Genomic DNA, 17781 nt, shown 5'->3' on the forward strand with positions numbered 1-17781 from the left:
GAAGGCCGTTCACCGCCTCCGGTTTGCACCGCTGCCTCTCCCCCTGTGCCCCAACCTGCCACTGAGATCCAACCCCCCTCTCAGGACACAGGCACTACCGTCTCCTGGCCTGCACCCACACCCTCACCTCCGCTGTCCTCGTCCCCATCCACCAATGTCTGTCAGCGCACCGTCCAGCCGTTGCTAGCGCAAGTGTTGGAGCGCAAGCGCAAGTACGCCACCACGCACCCGCACGCTCAAGCGTTAAACGTGCACATAGCCAAATTTATCAGCCTGGAGATGCTGCCGTATAGGGTTGTGGAAACAGAGGCTTTCAAAGGTATGATGGCGGCGGCGGCCCCGCACTACTCAGTTCCCAGTCGCCACTACTTTTCCCGATGTGCTGTCCCAGCCCTGCACGACCACGTCTCCCGCAACATTGTACGCGCCCTCACCAACGCAGTTACTGCCAAGGTCCACTTAACAACGGACACCTTGACAAGCACAGGCGGGCAGGGCCACTATATCTCCCTGACGGCACATTGGGTGAATTTAGTGGAGGCTGGGACAGAGTCAGAGCCTGGGACCGCTCATGTCCTACCCACCCCCAGAATTGTGGGCCCCAGCTCGGTGGTGGTATCTGCGGCGGTGTATGCTTCCTCCAGTCAACCACCCTCCTCCTCCTCCTCCTACGCAACCTCTGTTTCGCAATCAAGATGTGTCAGCAGCAGCACGTCGCCAGCAGTCGGTGTCGCGCGGCGTGGCAGCACAGCGGTGGGCAAGCGTCAGCAGGCCGTGCTGAAACTACTCAGCTTAGGCGATAAGAGGCACACGGCCCACGAACTGCTGCAGGGTCTGACACAGCAGACCGACCGCTGGCTTGCGCCGCTGAGCCTCCAACCGGGCATGGTCGTGTGTGACAACGGCCGTAACCTGGTGGCGGCTCTGCAGCTCGGCAGCCTCACGCACGTGCCATGCCTGGCCCACGTCTTTAATTTGGTGGTTCAGCGCTTTCTGAAAAGCTACCCACGCTTGTCAGACCTGCTCAGAAAGGTGCACCGATTCTGCGCACAAGTCCAACACGGACGCTGCCACCCTGCGCACCCTGCAACATCGGTTTAATCTGCCAGTGCACCGACTGCTGTGCGACGTGCCCACACGGTGGAACTCTACGCTCCACATGTTGGCCAGGCTCTATGAGCAGCATAGAGCTATAGTGGAATACCAACTCCAACATAGGCGGCGCAGTGGGAGTCAGCCTCCTCAATTCTTTACAGAAGAGTGGGCCTGGTTGGCAGCCATCTGCCAGGTCCTTGGAAACTTTGAGGAGTCTACCCAGATGGTGAGCGGCGATGCTGCAATCATTAGCGTCACCATTCCTCTGCTATGCCTCTTGAGAAGTTCCCTGCAAAGCATAAAGGCAGACGCTTAGCGCTCGGAAACAGAGCCGGGGGAAGACAGTATGTCGCTGGATAGTCAGAGCACCCTCCTGTCTATATCTCAGCGCGTTGAGGAGGAGGAGAAGCATGAGGAGGATGAGGAGGAGGGGGAAGAGACAGCTTGGCCCACTGCTGAGGGTACCCATGCTGCTTGCCTTTCATCCTTTCAGCGTGTATGGCCTGAGGAGGAGGAGGAGGAGGAGGAGGAGGAGGAGGAGGAGGAGGAGGATCCTGAAAGTGATCTTCCTAGTGAGGACAGCCATGTGTTGCGTACAGGTACCCTGGCACACATGGCTGACTTCATGTTAGGATGCCTTTCTCATGACCCTTGCGTTACACGCATTCTGGCCACTACGGATTACTGGGTGTACACACTGCTCGACCCACGGTATAAGGAGAACCTTTCCACTCTCATACCCGAAGAGGAAAGGGGTTCGAGAGTGATGCTATACCACAGGACCCTGGCGGACAAACTGATGGTAAAATTCCCATCCGACAGTGCTAGTGTCCGAAGGCGCAGTTCCGAGGGCCAGGTAGCAGGGGAGGCGCAGAGATCAGGCAGCATGTACAGCACAGGGAGGGGAACACTCTCTAAGGCCTTTGACAGCTTTCTGTCTCCCCAGTAAGACTGTGTCACCGCTCCCCAGTCAAGGCTGAGTCGGCGGGAGCACTGTAAAAGGATGGTGAGGGAGTACGTAGCCGATCGCACGACCGTCCTCTGTGACGCCTCTGCCCCCTACAACTACTGGGTGTCGAAGCTGGACATGTGGCCTGAACTCGCGCTGTATGCCCTGGAGATGCTTGCTTGTCCTGCGGCTAGCGTCTTGTCAGAGAGGGTGTTTAGTGCGGCTGGGGGAATCATCACGGATAAGCGTACCCGCCTGTCAACTGACAGTGCCAACAGGCTTACACTCATCAAGATGATCAAAGCCTGGATTTCCCCAGACTTCTCTTCTCCACCAGCGGACAGCAGCGATACCTAAACAATACGTAGGCTGCACCCGCGGATGGAAGCATTGTTCTCTATCACCATCAAAAACATGGACCTTTTAGCTTCATCAATCTGTGTATTATATTCATCCTCCTCTTCCTGCTCCTCCTCCTGAAACCTCACGTAATCACGCCGAACGGGAAATTTTTCTTAGGCCCACAAGGCTCAGTCATATAATTTTTGTAAACAATTTTTATACGTTTCAATGCTCATTAAAGCGTTGAAACTTTCACCTGAACCAATTTTTATTTTAACTGGGCTGCCTCCAGGCCTAGTTACAAATTAAGCCACATTAACCAAAGCGATTAATGGGTTTCACCTGCCCTCTTGGTTGGGCATGGGCAATTTTTCTGACGTACATTAGTACTGTTGGTACACCAATTTTTTGGGGCCCCCGCCTACAGTGTAATCCAATTAATTTTTTGTCCACCTGCATTAAACATGACATTACCTCAGCTGTGTTGGGCACTGCAATGGGATATATTTATGTACCGCCGGTGGCTTCCTGGCACCCACCCATGCTGTCGGTCCACACGGAGTTGTAACTGCATGTGTCTACTTCTAAAGAACCCCAGTCTGACTGGGGCATGATGCAGTGTGGGCCGAAGCCCACCTGCATTTAATCGGACGTTACCTCAGCTGTGATGGGCACTGCAATGGGATGCATTTATGTACAGCCGGTGGGTTCCAGGGAGCCACCCATGCTGTGGGTGCACACGGAATTCCCATTGCGGAGTTGTACCTGCCTGTGACTATTTATAAAAAACCGCGGTCTGACTGACTGGGGCATGCAGACACCTTGACAGAATGAATAGTGTGTGGCACATAGGTTCCCAATTGCTATGCCCACGTGTGCAGCTCCTGATGGCGGTGGCACAGGATTATATTTCTCATTGCTTCTGTACAGCATTGTGGGCTATCGCCCCGCCTCTTTTAAAGAGGGTCGCTGCCTAGCCGTGCCAACCCTCTGAAGTGTGTGCCTGCGGTTCCTCCTCATGGCAGACGCACTTATGCCACACCACCATCATGGCTATTTATGAGGGCAGCTGAAGGCTGCGCAGGGACACTTTGGTGTGCGCTGTGGACACTGCGTCGTGCGGGGGGGGGGGGGGGGGGGGTTGGGCAGCATGTAACCCAGGAGAAGTGGCAGCGGAGTGTCATGCAGGCAGTGATTGTGCTTTGTTGGAGGTAGTGTGGTGCTTAGCTAAGGTATGCATTGCTAATGAGGGCTTTTCAGAAGTAAAAGTTGTTGGGGGGGGGCCCACTCTTGCTGCTATTGTGGCTTAATAGTGGGACCTGGGAACTTGAGATGCAGCCCAACATGTAGCCCCTCACCTGCCCTATCTGTTGCTGTGTCGTTCCCATCACTTTCTTGAATTGCCCAGATTCTCACAAATGAAAACCTTAGCGAGCATCGGCGAAATACAAAAATGCTCGGGTCGCCCATTGACTTCAATGGGGTTCGTTACTCGAAACGAACCCTCGAGCATCGCGATAATTTCGTCCCGAGTAACGAGCACCCGAGCATTTTGGTGCTCGCTCATCTCTAATATTGACCATTAATACCATATGGGGCCTCATTAATCACAACTGTCTATCAGTACTTTCTGGGGAGATGCAGTGACATCTCCAATGAGCTCAGTGATGGAGTTCACCAGGACATATGTGCAATAGAAAACTGGTATGAAGGAAAGTGATTACTGCCGGAATATTCCAAGGGAGAACGCTGGTGGACAGAAGAGAAATAAGTAACTAATACAAACATTACATCTAACTTCCCGTATCTTCATGTCCTTTCTGGAAGTTCTGATTACAATTATATCTCCACTTTATTCTACTGTGAAGATTATTGTCTGTAATCTGAAATCTGTTCCTAACAGCCAAAATCTGAGCAAAACTCTGGAATCCACACTCAAAACTCTGTCCAGAAAAAATAAACTTTTTTTTTTTTTTTTTTTTAACCCAGTGTAATGTACTGTAATGTAATGTACTGCTCGTAGTTGTGGTGCTGGTGTAGTAAAGCCTGATGAAAACTTTCATTACCTTTTAATGTTCAATCATACTATAAGCCACAGAAAATCTCTCTATCATTCTGTAGAACAGCGATGGTAAACCGTCTCCATTTCCTAATAAATTGCATTGTCATTCACAGACTTTGCAGATTTTGGCAGCGGCAGAGACCCTCCTAGTTTCTGCTTTATGGTTTGGCTAATAGATGAGGTTTCTGAACCCCCTCTACTCATTCCATGTTCCTCAACATAGTATTAGAAAATACACGCTCTGTAACACGTCAACTGCACCTTTATCTGATCACTGGGGTAGCTCTCTGATTAAAGAGGTTTGCTGTGATGAGACAACCCCTTTAAGGGTGTGTTCCCACGTAACAAAGATTGCTTGCAGCTGAGACACTGCCCAGCTCTGGAAGCAAATGGAAGCATTATTGTGCCGCTAAGGTCACTGCAGGAGGATGTGGCTATTGGCAGTCGCGGCTGGGTAACATAGTTTGTAAGGCTGAATGAAGACAATGTCCATCTAGTTCAGCCTGTTTATCCTCCTCTGTTGTTGATCCAGAGGAAGGCAAAAAACCCCAAGAGCAGGAGCCAATTAGCCCATTTGGGGGAATATTCCTTCCCGACTCCCTAATGGCAATCAGACTGTTCCCTGGATCAACCCCTAATAGTTCCTACCTGCCTGTATACCCGGATTAACAATTAACCTAAGATTTATAGCCTATAATATCCTTCCCCTCTAGAAAGACATCACGTCCCCTTTTAAACTCCTCTATGGATTTTGCCATCATTATGTCCTCAGGCAGAGAGCTCCACAGTCTAACTGCTCTTACAGTAAAGAACCCTTTTCTGTGTTGGTGATGAAACCTACTTTCCTCTAAACGTAGCGGATGCCCTCTCGTTACCGTCGCAGTCCTGGGTATAAACAGATCATGGGAGAGATCCTTGTATTGTCCCCACTTGTATTTATACATAGTTATTTGGTCGCCCCTTAGCCTTCTTTTTTCTAGAGTAAATAATCCGAATTTTGATGCCTCTCTGGGTATTCCAGTCCCGTCATTCCATGTATTAGTTTAGTTGCCCTTCTTTGAACCCCCTCAAGCACTATAACATCTTTCCTGAGCGTCGGTGACCAGAACTGTACACCGTATTCCATGTGAGGCCTGACAAGTGCCTTATATAATGGAAGGATAATGTTCTCGTCCCTCGCCCCTATACCTCTATTAATGCACCCCAAGACTTTATTAGCTTTTGCAGCAGCTGACTGGCATTGGTTACTCCAGTTTAGTCTACAATCCACTAGTACCCCCAGGTCTTTTTCCGTATCACTTTTCCCTAGCAGTACCCCATTAAGTGAATATTGGTAACATCCATTCTTGCTGCCCATGTGCATAACCTTATATTTATCAACATTGAACTTCATTTGCCATTTTTCTGCCCAAGCCCCCAGCTTATCCAGGTCTGTTTGTAGCCGCACGTTGTCCTCCGTTGCATTGATTATATTGTATAATTTTGTGTCATCTGCAAATATTGATATTTTGCTGTGCAGCCACTCTATCAGGTCATTGATAAATATGTTGAACAGAATGGGGCCCAATACTGAACCCTGTAGCCACCCACTAGCGATGGTGGCCCAATCAGAGTACGAACCATTTATTACCACCCTCTGCTTTCGCAGTCTCATTTTATATATCAGCCTATTATGCGGCACGGTGTCAAATGCTTTAGAGAAGTCCAGATATACCAGATCAATAGACTCTCCCCGGTCCAGCCTAGAACATACTTCATCGTAGAAGCTGATCAGATTGGTCTGACATGATCGACCCTTCATGAACCCATGCTGGTGAGGAGTTATTGTGTTCTCCTTGAGGTATTCTAGGATGGCGTCTCTCAGAAACCCCTCGAATATTTTTCTCGTTACTGAAGTGGGTGGAGTATCTGCGCGGGTGACTATCACAGATTCCGCCATTCAAAATCGTTCATGTACCATTGGCCATAACTTTATTTTGTACAATCTATAGTCGGCATCGGGGGTCGTTTATACTGGACAATTATTGTAACAATTTAATAGCAACAACAACAAAATTACAAGTGTAAAAAAAAAAGTAGAGAAAGGTCACCAGCAAAGACACAAATGATTGGTTCATGGTTTTATTATTTATCAAATTAATAGATGTGATTGCAGGCAACTGGTGGGTAAGCTTGGTTCTGATTCCGAATCTATGTAGCAAACTTGGCTCAGTTATTGGGTCTATGTAGTACGTTTGGCTCTGGTACCTAATAAATGAACTGTCCCATATCCTAGACATTACTCTGGCCCCATTCATAGGTTTGCCTCGATAGAATTACTACAGTCAGCTGCTGTTATTGTGAAGTGGAAATTACAATAGTTCAGTCACAAGAAGTATTCCACACAAGCTCAAAAAATGGACTACCAAGTACTGCAGTGTATTGTGCACCAAACAGTCTTAGCTTCAACATTGCTTCGCTCCAAACTTTCCCTGGAAGCAAGATAAACACAAGACTGATTTATGGTGAAATGGTTACTTTTGGCATCTACGGCAGTGATATATGAGCCTTATGTTCTCCCCGTACGTGTCACCATACTGTTATCTATAGAGTCCCTGTAACACAGATCGTTACTGCCAATCCTGATTTGTCTGCTGCCTTCTAGATCCTGGATGCCATTTCCTATACTTCTCCCTGGTACTCTAGTCATGTGTATGATCTATCAACTGTTATTGCTGGATCTTCACAATGTTCTGGAAGTCCCTCTATTACCTCAGGATGCTTTAGCCGAACACCAACTTTGTAACCTTATTCTATACAACTCCTTTACATGAACAAAGACTCCGTTCTACTTGTGAAGTCAGGAGGTAGCACTAGAACAACGTCTATCTTAGCTGCCAATCGCAGGTTTAGCACTGGCAGAGGGAATCTCTTATCCACGACCAAGTTATACAAAAACTTTTATAGAAGAGGTAACTTATAAAGCATCTTTGTTAGAAATGGGAATTTTGATGGTTTGGCATTATTTTACCGATCAGACTTCTTGCATTTGTGGTGATACAATTTATACGGTTGTTTTTGTTCTGTAAATTTATTGTGCTACTAATGGTACTATTGGCTGATCTGACAGTTCTAACTGTACTAACCCCACCCCCTGCTCGACCCCCATTCCCATTGCTTAGACACAGGTCACTAGCTACACTGACTACCCCATTATTTCTCTCTTTGCCCTCCCCCCAGTCTCTAGTTTAAAGTGGTGACCTTTCTTTCCTTAGTCCTCCAAGCATGGAGATTTTTTTCTAGCATCTTTTTGCACATATTTTCTCTATGTACATGTGCCCATTCTGACACTGTGGGCATGCTCTCCTTAGCTGCTCTCCTAAGCTTCTGGGTATGGACAGGATCAAGGCACTACCACAATAATACTAAGCAGACTCAGAGGTGCCAGTGGGTTGTTTTCCAGCTGGGAACCCCGCTGGGCATCGGGTAAATCTAATCTCTTTTTACTCTTATGCACCTGAATTATATGCACTAACACACAACAAGGCGCTCTCCAACTTTCCTACAAACAGATTGATGGCCAGTTCATAACATACTCATTCATTACCACTGCTAGTATGAACAGTAAGTAACGTATAGTAAAGAGAGAAATTAATAAACGCATTTAAAATTTGAATAAAACATAGACTATGCATCGTTGATCAATCGTGTAATGAACCGGTCAGAACCCCCTCATTCATCCATTCACTTCATAAACAGTTTGTCAAAATTCTTAAAAGAGCATAAAGTTTTTTACAGTTGATTTCTCATACACTAATTCATAATCTGGATTAAAGTTTGTAATTGGGTCCCTAAATTGTTTTTTTATTTCCTATACTCTGTTTTTAAGAATAATGTTGTTATTCCACAGTGCACCTTTGAGGTTCAGCAGGCCATTGCTGGCAGTGTCAGGTTCTATGGAGTGTCTTGCTGACATGGCCTAGAACCATCATTCACTATACCACAATGGTGAACGCTACAGGAACCTGTTAGCTGACCACTGCAACCATATTTTCAGAAAGTCTTCCCCAACCACAATGCCATCTTTCAGCAGGACAATGCTCCATATCATCGAGCTTGGATCACTAGGCAGTGATAGGAGAAACCCGACAATGAATCCTCTACACTGCCTTGGCCACCAAGGTCACGGGAGTGTAACCCCATTTAACGTGTTTGCAATATGTTGGAAAAGACTGTGAGATCTGTTCCCATTTATCCACAAAATGTCCACCAACTGACGGAGCTGCTACCGGTCATGGGTCAAGTGGAATATGATGGATGATCGCCACTTTGTGGAATCTGTTGTTCGACGTCTGAAAGTCATGGTCATCCAAAGAGGTGGAACAATCCATGTCTGAGTAGATGTTCCTAAGGCAGTGATTGTTCCGTGTATACAATAATTTACAAATCAGTTAGTAACAGTGTAAGGATTTGTTGTATCTAATGGACCAGATTCATCAATACTGTATAATTAGACAGTGCAGACTCAGACTAGACACTTTAATATGTGCCAGATTTATCACATTTACTCTGCTAGATGATAAATATGTGGACTCAGACTGTCTACCCAGATTTTCCTTCAAAGTTTTGGTGCAAATTTGGCAAATTTTTGGTGCACATTGTTGCATTTTCCCTTTTGTACATCTTCAGCTCATGGTAAGTTTGGTGCAAAGAATATAAGACCATTTTAGTAAATCTGCCCCAATGTGTTTCATAAGAATTTTGCCAAAATTGAGAAGTAATTTGCCTTGCTCAGGTCCATGGACAATTTGAATATTTGCACCATCAAAGTGTTTTTTCAGGAGGACATACTTTTGGGGTACAAATACATTTGAGGACACATGCTCTTGGAGTCATATACTTTGAGGGGGCACATACTTTGTAATAAGTGAGTGGTCTCCAATAGGCATTCCCTTTTATTCATAAATGGTGAGTAATACTGGTTCATTCAGTGTGTGATAAGAAGGAAATGTTTAATTCATGGCAAATTATTTTATGCCCCTACAAAATTTAAACATATGTTTCATATGTCAAAAATGGTCAAATCTAACAGTATTGGCAGAATAACTTCTCTAATTAGAGATTTGACTGATTCCAAATAATTGTAGTCATGTGATTCTTATTAAATTCCCCCTGTGCTAATGTTACTGCTTCAGTTTTTTCTTCATTTTAATTGGAGAACACAGAGACATTATATAATCCCAAATCTTAAGACGTCTGTTGAACAGTTGGAATTGTAGCTTTTTGTAGACTCGGTTAAAGAAGACAACTTAAGGTAAATCCGAACGGAGTTCAGATCCACTAAGAACAGGAAATTATGACCACTAGAGTTCAGCAGTTCACCAAAACTGGGCAGTCCAAGGTTAAAGAGACATTGCCGAGCCTGACGAAGTCTTCTACCTACATTGGTGCTAGGCTCAGATTTCAAAGTAGACCATGGTTAGGGCTAGTTGTGCTGCTGGTGTGGAAGGCTGCAGACGTTTTAGACCTTTTTTATTGATTGCAAAAGAGAACCAGCTACAAATTAGCAACTGCACAATATTGTACAGTGAGAGAATAAATGGTGACCGATACATCTCAGAACAGGTCAGTTGGGACTGTATATACTGTGTCCGATGTCTCTGGGTAGTTGTCTTAGATCTGAGCTGAAAACCAGTGCTGACATTTCTGGGTGCTTCATGCATCGGTCTGGGATTTGTAGCCAGATGGCACAATGCTCCTTTTTTTCTAACCAGTACAAGTAGACATCCAACATCACACCTGATATATCCGTTGCCAAAACTGCACCCATAAGAAAGCATGGGATCAATTATTTGCATCTGTTTCTCTCCAGCATTTCTGTACCGTACCAGAGGCGCATACTGTATGTGGAAGGGGACATCATGATACTATTGATACAAGTATATGCATGGACCGTAGTAGTAGATCACAAACATAGATTCTTGGAGATGTATTTTTGACAAATGTAGTAAGACGAGAGGTAGATTACTATTACTCTGCTTGCTGTAGAAAAATAGAGTTTAAAAAAGATTCTAAGTAATACTGAACCAGCCGAGTAAGAACGCCCATTTCCATATTTCTTACGGAATTGTGTGAAGCAGTAGTCGGTGAGAAGAAACGGGGGCTCGGAGCGCTGCTACTAGTAATCCAGGAGGACTAATGTCCAGTGTATTCAGGATCCTGGATAGTCAATGTTGGCAGTGGGAAATCTCCTTTAAGGGCTCATGTCCACGGGGGAATTATAATTAGCAAATCCATGCGGGAGAAAAAAACGGAAATCCGTATCCCATAGGAATGCATTGGCCATCTGTAGCTAATTAAATAGCCATGGATGGTATTTTAAGTGATTTGCGAATTTCACATGTGGGGAAAAAACGCGGCACGCTCCATTTTAATGCAGATCATGCGTGTGGGAGCTCGATCTCAATTGATCTCCCACATGAAAGACAATTCTAGTGCATCCGCAGCAGAAATCCGCCTGATTTTCCCTGGGGACATGAGAACCAAGAAAATGCCATAATATATTCAACACCTGCATTATGACATGATTTAATCCATATAAAATTTGCACCGCTGGGAAGAATAGAGAGAAGTAGTTGTAATCGGCTCCGATGTAGACACTTGGTCTAGATTTGGAGCCTCCTTAAACCTACATATATGTTATACTAGCTGATATACCCGGCTTCGCCCGAGTTAATTTGGTACTGGTGTTTATCTGGTGTTCACATGGAAAATCTTATGAAGTCGTGGTTTCTTTAGAGATACTGAGGAAAAAAAATATGTTCACCATTTTGCATAGTTCTCTGCGTTACCCAGGAAACACCACGTGGAGGTAACCATGCGACGTTTCCTTTATATGGATGAGATGGATGAGAGAGAGAGGGAGATAGATATGAGATGTTCCTTTACTTTGTCCTTTTTTTTAAAAAATCTTTCTCATTACCTAACATGTTTGTGATAAATCTGTTTTCTGTTTCTAGTCCGGCTTGATAAGGACACAAGCGGCTGATTATTTCTTGCAACCCCTGCCTGAACATATTGCACTCAAGCACAACTCCTCGGCTTCCGCTGACCGCCGCTCTCATGTTCTCTATAAGAGATCAGTTGCCCAACAAATGTACAAGGAAAATCTGGTATCTCTAGTCACAAGCCGGCAGCAACTGGAAGATCACAATGGGATTTATCATGCCCTTGCAAAAGCGTCTCATCAGGATCATCCGCACATGAACCACACAGGTGGAAGAAGGACCAAGCAGCACTACTGTGGAAGACGCAAGAAATGTATGTAAGGACATATTTTTATCCTTTCTACTTTTAAACATGAATGATTTTCCTTAAAAGGATTATTCAGCCTTTAAAAACGTATGGCTTATCCTCAAGATAGATCCATCAAGATCTGATTGGTGGGGTCCACCACTTGGGACCCCCATCAATCAGCTAATTGAAGGTGCCACAGAGCTCACATGAGTGCTGCAGCCTCTTAGATGTTTACATGTGAGCACAAACCTGTTCATATTCAGAAAGTCTATATGCTTGTTCCATTTACTTCATTAAAACACGCCTGCAGTACTCAGAATGGCCACTATAAATAATACATTGTTCTGAGGTAAACAGTGAAGAGGCTAGGGCACTCACATGGGGGCTGCGGCCCCTTCAGTCAGCTGATGCGTGGGGATTCTGAGCAGCAGACCTCACCCTGATAACCTACCCTGAGGATAGGCCATTAAAGGCTGGATAGCCCCATAAAGATGGGTACTATACATATATGCTGACAGACGCCATAAAGTTTAGGGCAAGCTGTGTTCATTCTGCAAGACAAGATCATTACAGTTTTGGATGAACAGAGCTTGTTCTACTTTGAATGGATTTATCTCCTGTTTCCTGTTCTATCAGAGCTACCAGCACGCTTTGAGGGTCATTTTAAAGCCTGGATTCTTGAATTTAACATTCCAGCATGTCGGAAGCACGTACAGAACTTACAGAGATAGAGCAGTTTGAAGTGGGGTTGAGAATACTGAACAATCTGTGTACAGGGGAGAGAGATTGGGGACCAGCAGGCAGAGACCCATGTGTGATTCTCATGTATACCCCCTGTCCCAGAAGAGGGGTGACATTAATTTTCGTTCATGTTATCACCCTTCTATCAATCAGAGAGCATATTTGCTCTCTAATTGTCATATGAATGGTTTTTTTTTTCCCCCCAGAAAAGGAGTGAAAAGATGAGGACTTGCTCATCTAATCCCTCATCTACATTGTTTACCCCCTCAGATGGCACAGTTATTTCTAACCATTGTATGTAAATGTTTTTACAGAAAAAAAATGAAAAAACAACTTTCCTCTCGTCACCCTGACAGCATACACCAGGAGGTTGCCTGCTGGGCACCTGTTGGGACAAGAAGCGGAAAATACAAAAGGCAACTCCCATCAACAGCTCACCAGTGTCTTCCTGTCCCTGCAGGACGGTCCTAGCGGAGGAAACCTCCAGGTGTATGCCTGAGGAGAAGAGGAACTCCAGCAGCCTGTCCGCCCTGGGGGGAACCTCTCTGTTGGGCTGGCAGTGTCTGCGTGGGTGACACTACGTAAGAGGGCCCCTCACCCGCAGGACCATACTACACAGCAACCTTTTATCCTCCCAGCACGCTGCCCATTGGGTTCGCTGGCTCGAGGAACAAAATCCCCGGTACCTGGCCCTGCAGCGCTCCTCCTTCCATGGTCGTCCCTCTCTCGGGGGGGCTGTGGGAGCAGCACTGAATCCATTAGCAGGCTCTGGTGGCACTGGGCACGGCAGCGGCAGAAGGGTTCCGGCTTTCCTCTTGGCAGAGCGGCGGCCGACTCCAGCAGGTGAGTGCAGAGTGTCCCCCGGGTTCGGCACGGCGGAGTGACGTCAGCGCCGCTGCATCACATGAGGGGCGTGGCCACAGCCAAGGGTGTGTGTCTTCAGTCGGGAAGGCGCCAAGTTCAAAAATTTTTAAGACCAGTTTTCCTCTGCTGCTGTCTGTCTGAATTCTGAATGCAGGATGTCAGCCAGGGAAGATACTGAGGGCAGTTTACTTGTAAGTAAACCTCTATTGCGGGTTTTCTGATATGTATTGTCTGAAATGTTGCTGGAAATTCTGCCTATCTCCGCTTTTTTATAGGACAGAGATACGCAAAAAAAACCCGAGATGTGAAGAAACGGGTTCGCAAATGTCCCGTTTGTATGCGGCGGCTGGAGGATGGCTATGCCAAACCGGTCTGTGTGGATTGTACGGCCAAGGTGGTCAGAGAGGAACGCTCCTCGGCCATGACAGATATTCGTGCGGTAATCCGCGAAGAAATTGAGGCATCTCTCTCCAGTCTTCCCTTTCCCCCTCCAACTAAAAGGGCAAGGCGGATGCTTATGGAAGACTCCAATTCAAAAGAGGGTCTCCTGGAAGACTCTCCTTCAGAATCTGCACCACTGACGGAAGATGCTAAAAAGTATTTCTTCTCGTCGGCAGACATGGGCCAACTGCTGAGCGCAGTTAGGCGCACTATACAAGTGGAGGATGAGGCTCCACAACAGTCCTCATTCCAGGACAGCCTGTTTCGGGGTCTTCAACCACAACCGAAACTGAAGTTTCTGGTTAACGACATCCTGAAACAGCTGATCTTATCAGAGTGGAGACAGGCAGAATACAAATTCTCCCTTCCAAAAGAATTCAGGGATCGCCTGATATTTTCCACAGATGACGTCGACTTCTTGGAAGCTACCCCCAAGGTAGACCTAGCAGTGGCCAAGGTATTCAAGAAGGCTGCCCTAACCTTCGAGGGCGTCTCGCAGTTGCTGGATCCGCTGGACGCCAAAGTGGATTCCACAATGAAAAAAGCATGGGAAGCCGCTGCTCTAGCTATAAAGGCAAATATCACAGCAACATCGGTGGCGAGGTCCATGACTGTCTGATTGGACCACCTTCAGTCGCTGGTCGCCCAAAGGGGTCCCAGGGAAGACGTTGCCAGTTGCTTGCTTCTACTCCAGCTAGCACCAGGATTCCTGGCGGACGCCTCTATGTAATCTGTAAGATTTGGAGCCCGCTCGGTAGTTCTCTCCAATACAGCTAGGAGAGCTGTCTGGGTCAAAGCCTGGACTGGGGATAGTACCTCCAAGAATAGGCTCTACACCCTGCCGTTTCAGGGCCACAGAATTTTTGGGCCTTCCCTAGACTCGTTGTTGGAGAAGGCATCAGACAAGAGCCACAGGCTTCCTACGGAGAGGACCTTCAGGCGCCCTTCCTCCTCTTACCCTCCATTTCCCACCAGGGCATATAAAAGGAAAGGGAAGATCAAATGCTGGGCCTACACCAAAGGCCGAAAGGGTGAGACAACGCCCTCAGGGCCACCTACAGCCAAGACCCTACAGGTCAGCGGTCGACTGATGCGGTCTGCCTCCAGGTGGGAGGAAGTGACATCCAGTCCCTGGGCCCTGCACCTTATTAAGGAGGGCTACAGAATTGAATTTTCCTCCTCCCCTCCCCGTAGGTTTGTGGTCACCCCCTGCCAGTCACCCTTGCTCTCTCAGGCTCTTCAACTGGGAGTGCAAGAATTGCTATATCTAGTGGCTATTGTTCAGGTTCCTGTGGAGGTTGCTACTCCCCCTTGTTCTTCGTCAAGAAGCCCAACGGTTCTTATAGAACAATTACTAATTTTAAATTCCTGAACAAATCTATTTCTTACAGAAGATTTAAGATGGAGTCAGTACGATTAGCAATCCCCTTAATCGCGCCCGGTAGTGTCATGGCCACCATTGACCTAAAGGACGCTTATTAACCCGTTCCCATTCACACAGATTCCCAGAGATTCCTTCGGGTTGCTCTGGTATGCTTACCGTTTGGGATCTCTTCGGCACCTCACGTGTTTTCCAAAGTTGTGTTGGAAATGCTAGGTTTCCTGAGGGCCAATAATATAATAATCATACCATATTTGGATGACTTCCTGATGGTAGCAGGGTCGGTGCCAGAACTCTAAGCTCATATTAATTTTACTCTCCATTTGTTTGAGTTATTGGGTTGGATTGTCAACTACGATCAATCTAGTCTGAACACCAGAAGAAGTTTCTAGGAGTTATCTTGGACTCTCACCTCTAGCATTCTTCTCTTCCGCCGGAGAGACAGAAGGCGGTACTAGACGAATGTCGGACACTTTTTCTCTCAGCTAAGATTTCCATTAGGAAAGGCATGTGGGTCCTCGGCCTCATGACATCATGCATTGGAGTGGTCGCATGGGCTCAGCTTCACTGCAGAACCCTGCAGGAAATTCTCCTTGGTAATTGGGATAGATCACTTTCTTCCCTAGATCGGTTAGTTTTCCTTTCCCCCAGGATCAAAGAATCCTTAGAGTGGTGGTGGTCATTGTCCAACCTCGCCAGGTCCACAGTCTGGTACCCTACATCCCCAATCTCTATCTTCACCAATGCTAGTGCGACTGGCTGGGGGGGGGCACTTGGGATGTTATTACGTCCAGGGGGGCTGAAACCAGGAGGAGGAGGCTCAGTCTTCTAATTATAAAGAACTATGTGCCATTTGGAAGGCGGTTCACGGGTTCGAGGCAGATATCAGAGGTGGACGCGTTAAAATCTTTTCAGACAATGTGACAACTGTGTCCCTCATTCATCACCAGGGGTCCACCCGGAATCCACGACTCCAAGGCCTGACGGTGAACCTTCTAGGTTGGACAGAACAATGGACACTCTCCATCACAGCCTTCCATGTAAGGGGTCCAGAGAACCTTACAGCAGATCTCCTCAGCAGCAAACAGATAGACCCGGGGGAGTGGACACTTCACCCACATGCATTCCGTCTAATTACAGAAGAGTGGGGGACACCACAGGTGGACTTGTTCGCCTTCCAGGAGAATGCCATATTTCCCCATTTCTTCTCCAGGGGAGCAGACAGTCATTCACTTGGAACAGACGCTCTTTCTCAGACCTGGGACTGGGTTCTTGCTTATGCCTTCCCACCCATACCTCTAATCCCGCTGGTCTTGAGGAAAATCTGGGGGTCTCTGGGCTCTGTTATCCTAGTTGCTCCTTTCTGGCCCAAAAGACCCTGGTTCCCGCTCCTGGCCACTCTCTCGATCCAGGACCCTCTCCATCTCCCTCAGAGAGATGATCTCCTGCAGCAAGGTCCTCTGTTATGCTCAGAGGTCCGAAGGTTCAGACTGGCGGCCTGGAAACTGAACGGGTAAAATACCTGAACCAGGATCTGACAGGTAGAGTAGTGTCTACTCTATGTGAGAGTCTTAAGAAATCTACCAGAAAGATTTATGTCAGGATTTAGGATACCTTTTCAAGGTGGCTGGGTCATAGCATCCATGATCTCCGTCAGCTAAACATCAGCCAACTCTTAGATTTTCTGCAGGATGGTCTGGATATGGGACAAAGTACTAATACTCTTAAGGTCCAGGGAGCCTTTTTTGATTCCCCTTTAAGTGACTATAGGCTGATCAGGAAATATCTTAAAGGGGCGGTTAGACTTCACCCCTTCATTAGGGAAACAATGCCCCCCTTGGACCTTAATTTAGTACTGCGGGCACTCTGTGAACATCCCTTCGAGCCCCTGGAAAAGCTCTCGATCTGGATCCTTTCCTACAAGGTAGCCTTCCTGGTCGCCATCACGTCCGCTAGTCCCTCTCCATTAAGACCCCCTATATGACTGTGTACCCAGACAAGGTAGTATTCAGACCAGACCCCTTTTTCCAGCCCAAAGTCCTTACAGATTTTTATAGGGAACAGGCTATAGTCCTTCCCTCCTCCTGCCAGGATCCTTGTAACAGAAAGGAACAGCGGTTCCATAACTTAGACGTCAGGTGGGCAGTCTTGAAGTATTTGGAGGTCACCAATTCCTTTAGAAATTCTAACAATCTCTTTGTTCAATTTCAGGGTCCGGGCAAAGGAGGGGCCGCTAAGGGCTCCATAGCGCGATGGGTCAGAAGGGCTATCGAGGACGTGTACCGGTCCTAAGGGATTTCCCAACCCCCCCGCCCGGGCAACCTTAAAGCCCACTCCACCAGGGCGGTCGCTTGTTCCTGGGCAGAGAGAGCCCAGGCAACAACAGACCAAATTTGCAAGGCTGCCACCTGGTCCAGTACTCACACGTTCACTAAGCACTACCGCCTGGATTTGGAAGCCGGCCAGGATATGGCCTTCAGGCATAAAGTACTACAGGCGGTAGCCTTCCCCCTAAAAAAGCCCTCATGTGTTGGCGTTCTCCAGGCGTATGCTGTCAGGATGACGAGGGGAAGACAGGAATTAGGTTTACCTGTTAATTCCCTTTCTTGATGTCATCCTGACAGAATAGGG

At 47.1% G+C, this 17781-nt stretch overlaps 1 protein-coding gene across 1 annotated transcript in view; it reads left to right on the forward strand.

Moving 5' to 3' along the window:
• Nucleotides 1–17781, forward strand: part of ADAMTS16 (ADAM metallopeptidase with thrombospondin type 1 motif 16) — a 298537-nt gene that overhangs the window by 43542 nt on the left and 237214 nt on the right. The window contains exon 4 of the mRNA XM_066579089.1: nt 11447–11747. Coding sequence (XP_066435186.1) covers nt 11447–11747 — 301 coding nt within the window. The remainder of the gene's footprint in view (nt 1–11446; nt 11748–17781) is intronic.

This window comes from Eleutherodactylus coqui, chromosome 9 (assembly GCF_035609145.1).
Source record: "Eleutherodactylus coqui strain aEleCoq1 chromosome 9, aEleCoq1.hap1, whole genome shotgun sequence".
NCBI classification, from domain to species: domain Eukaryota; kingdom Metazoa; phylum Chordata; class Amphibia; order Anura; family Eleutherodactylidae; genus Eleutherodactylus; species Eleutherodactylus coqui.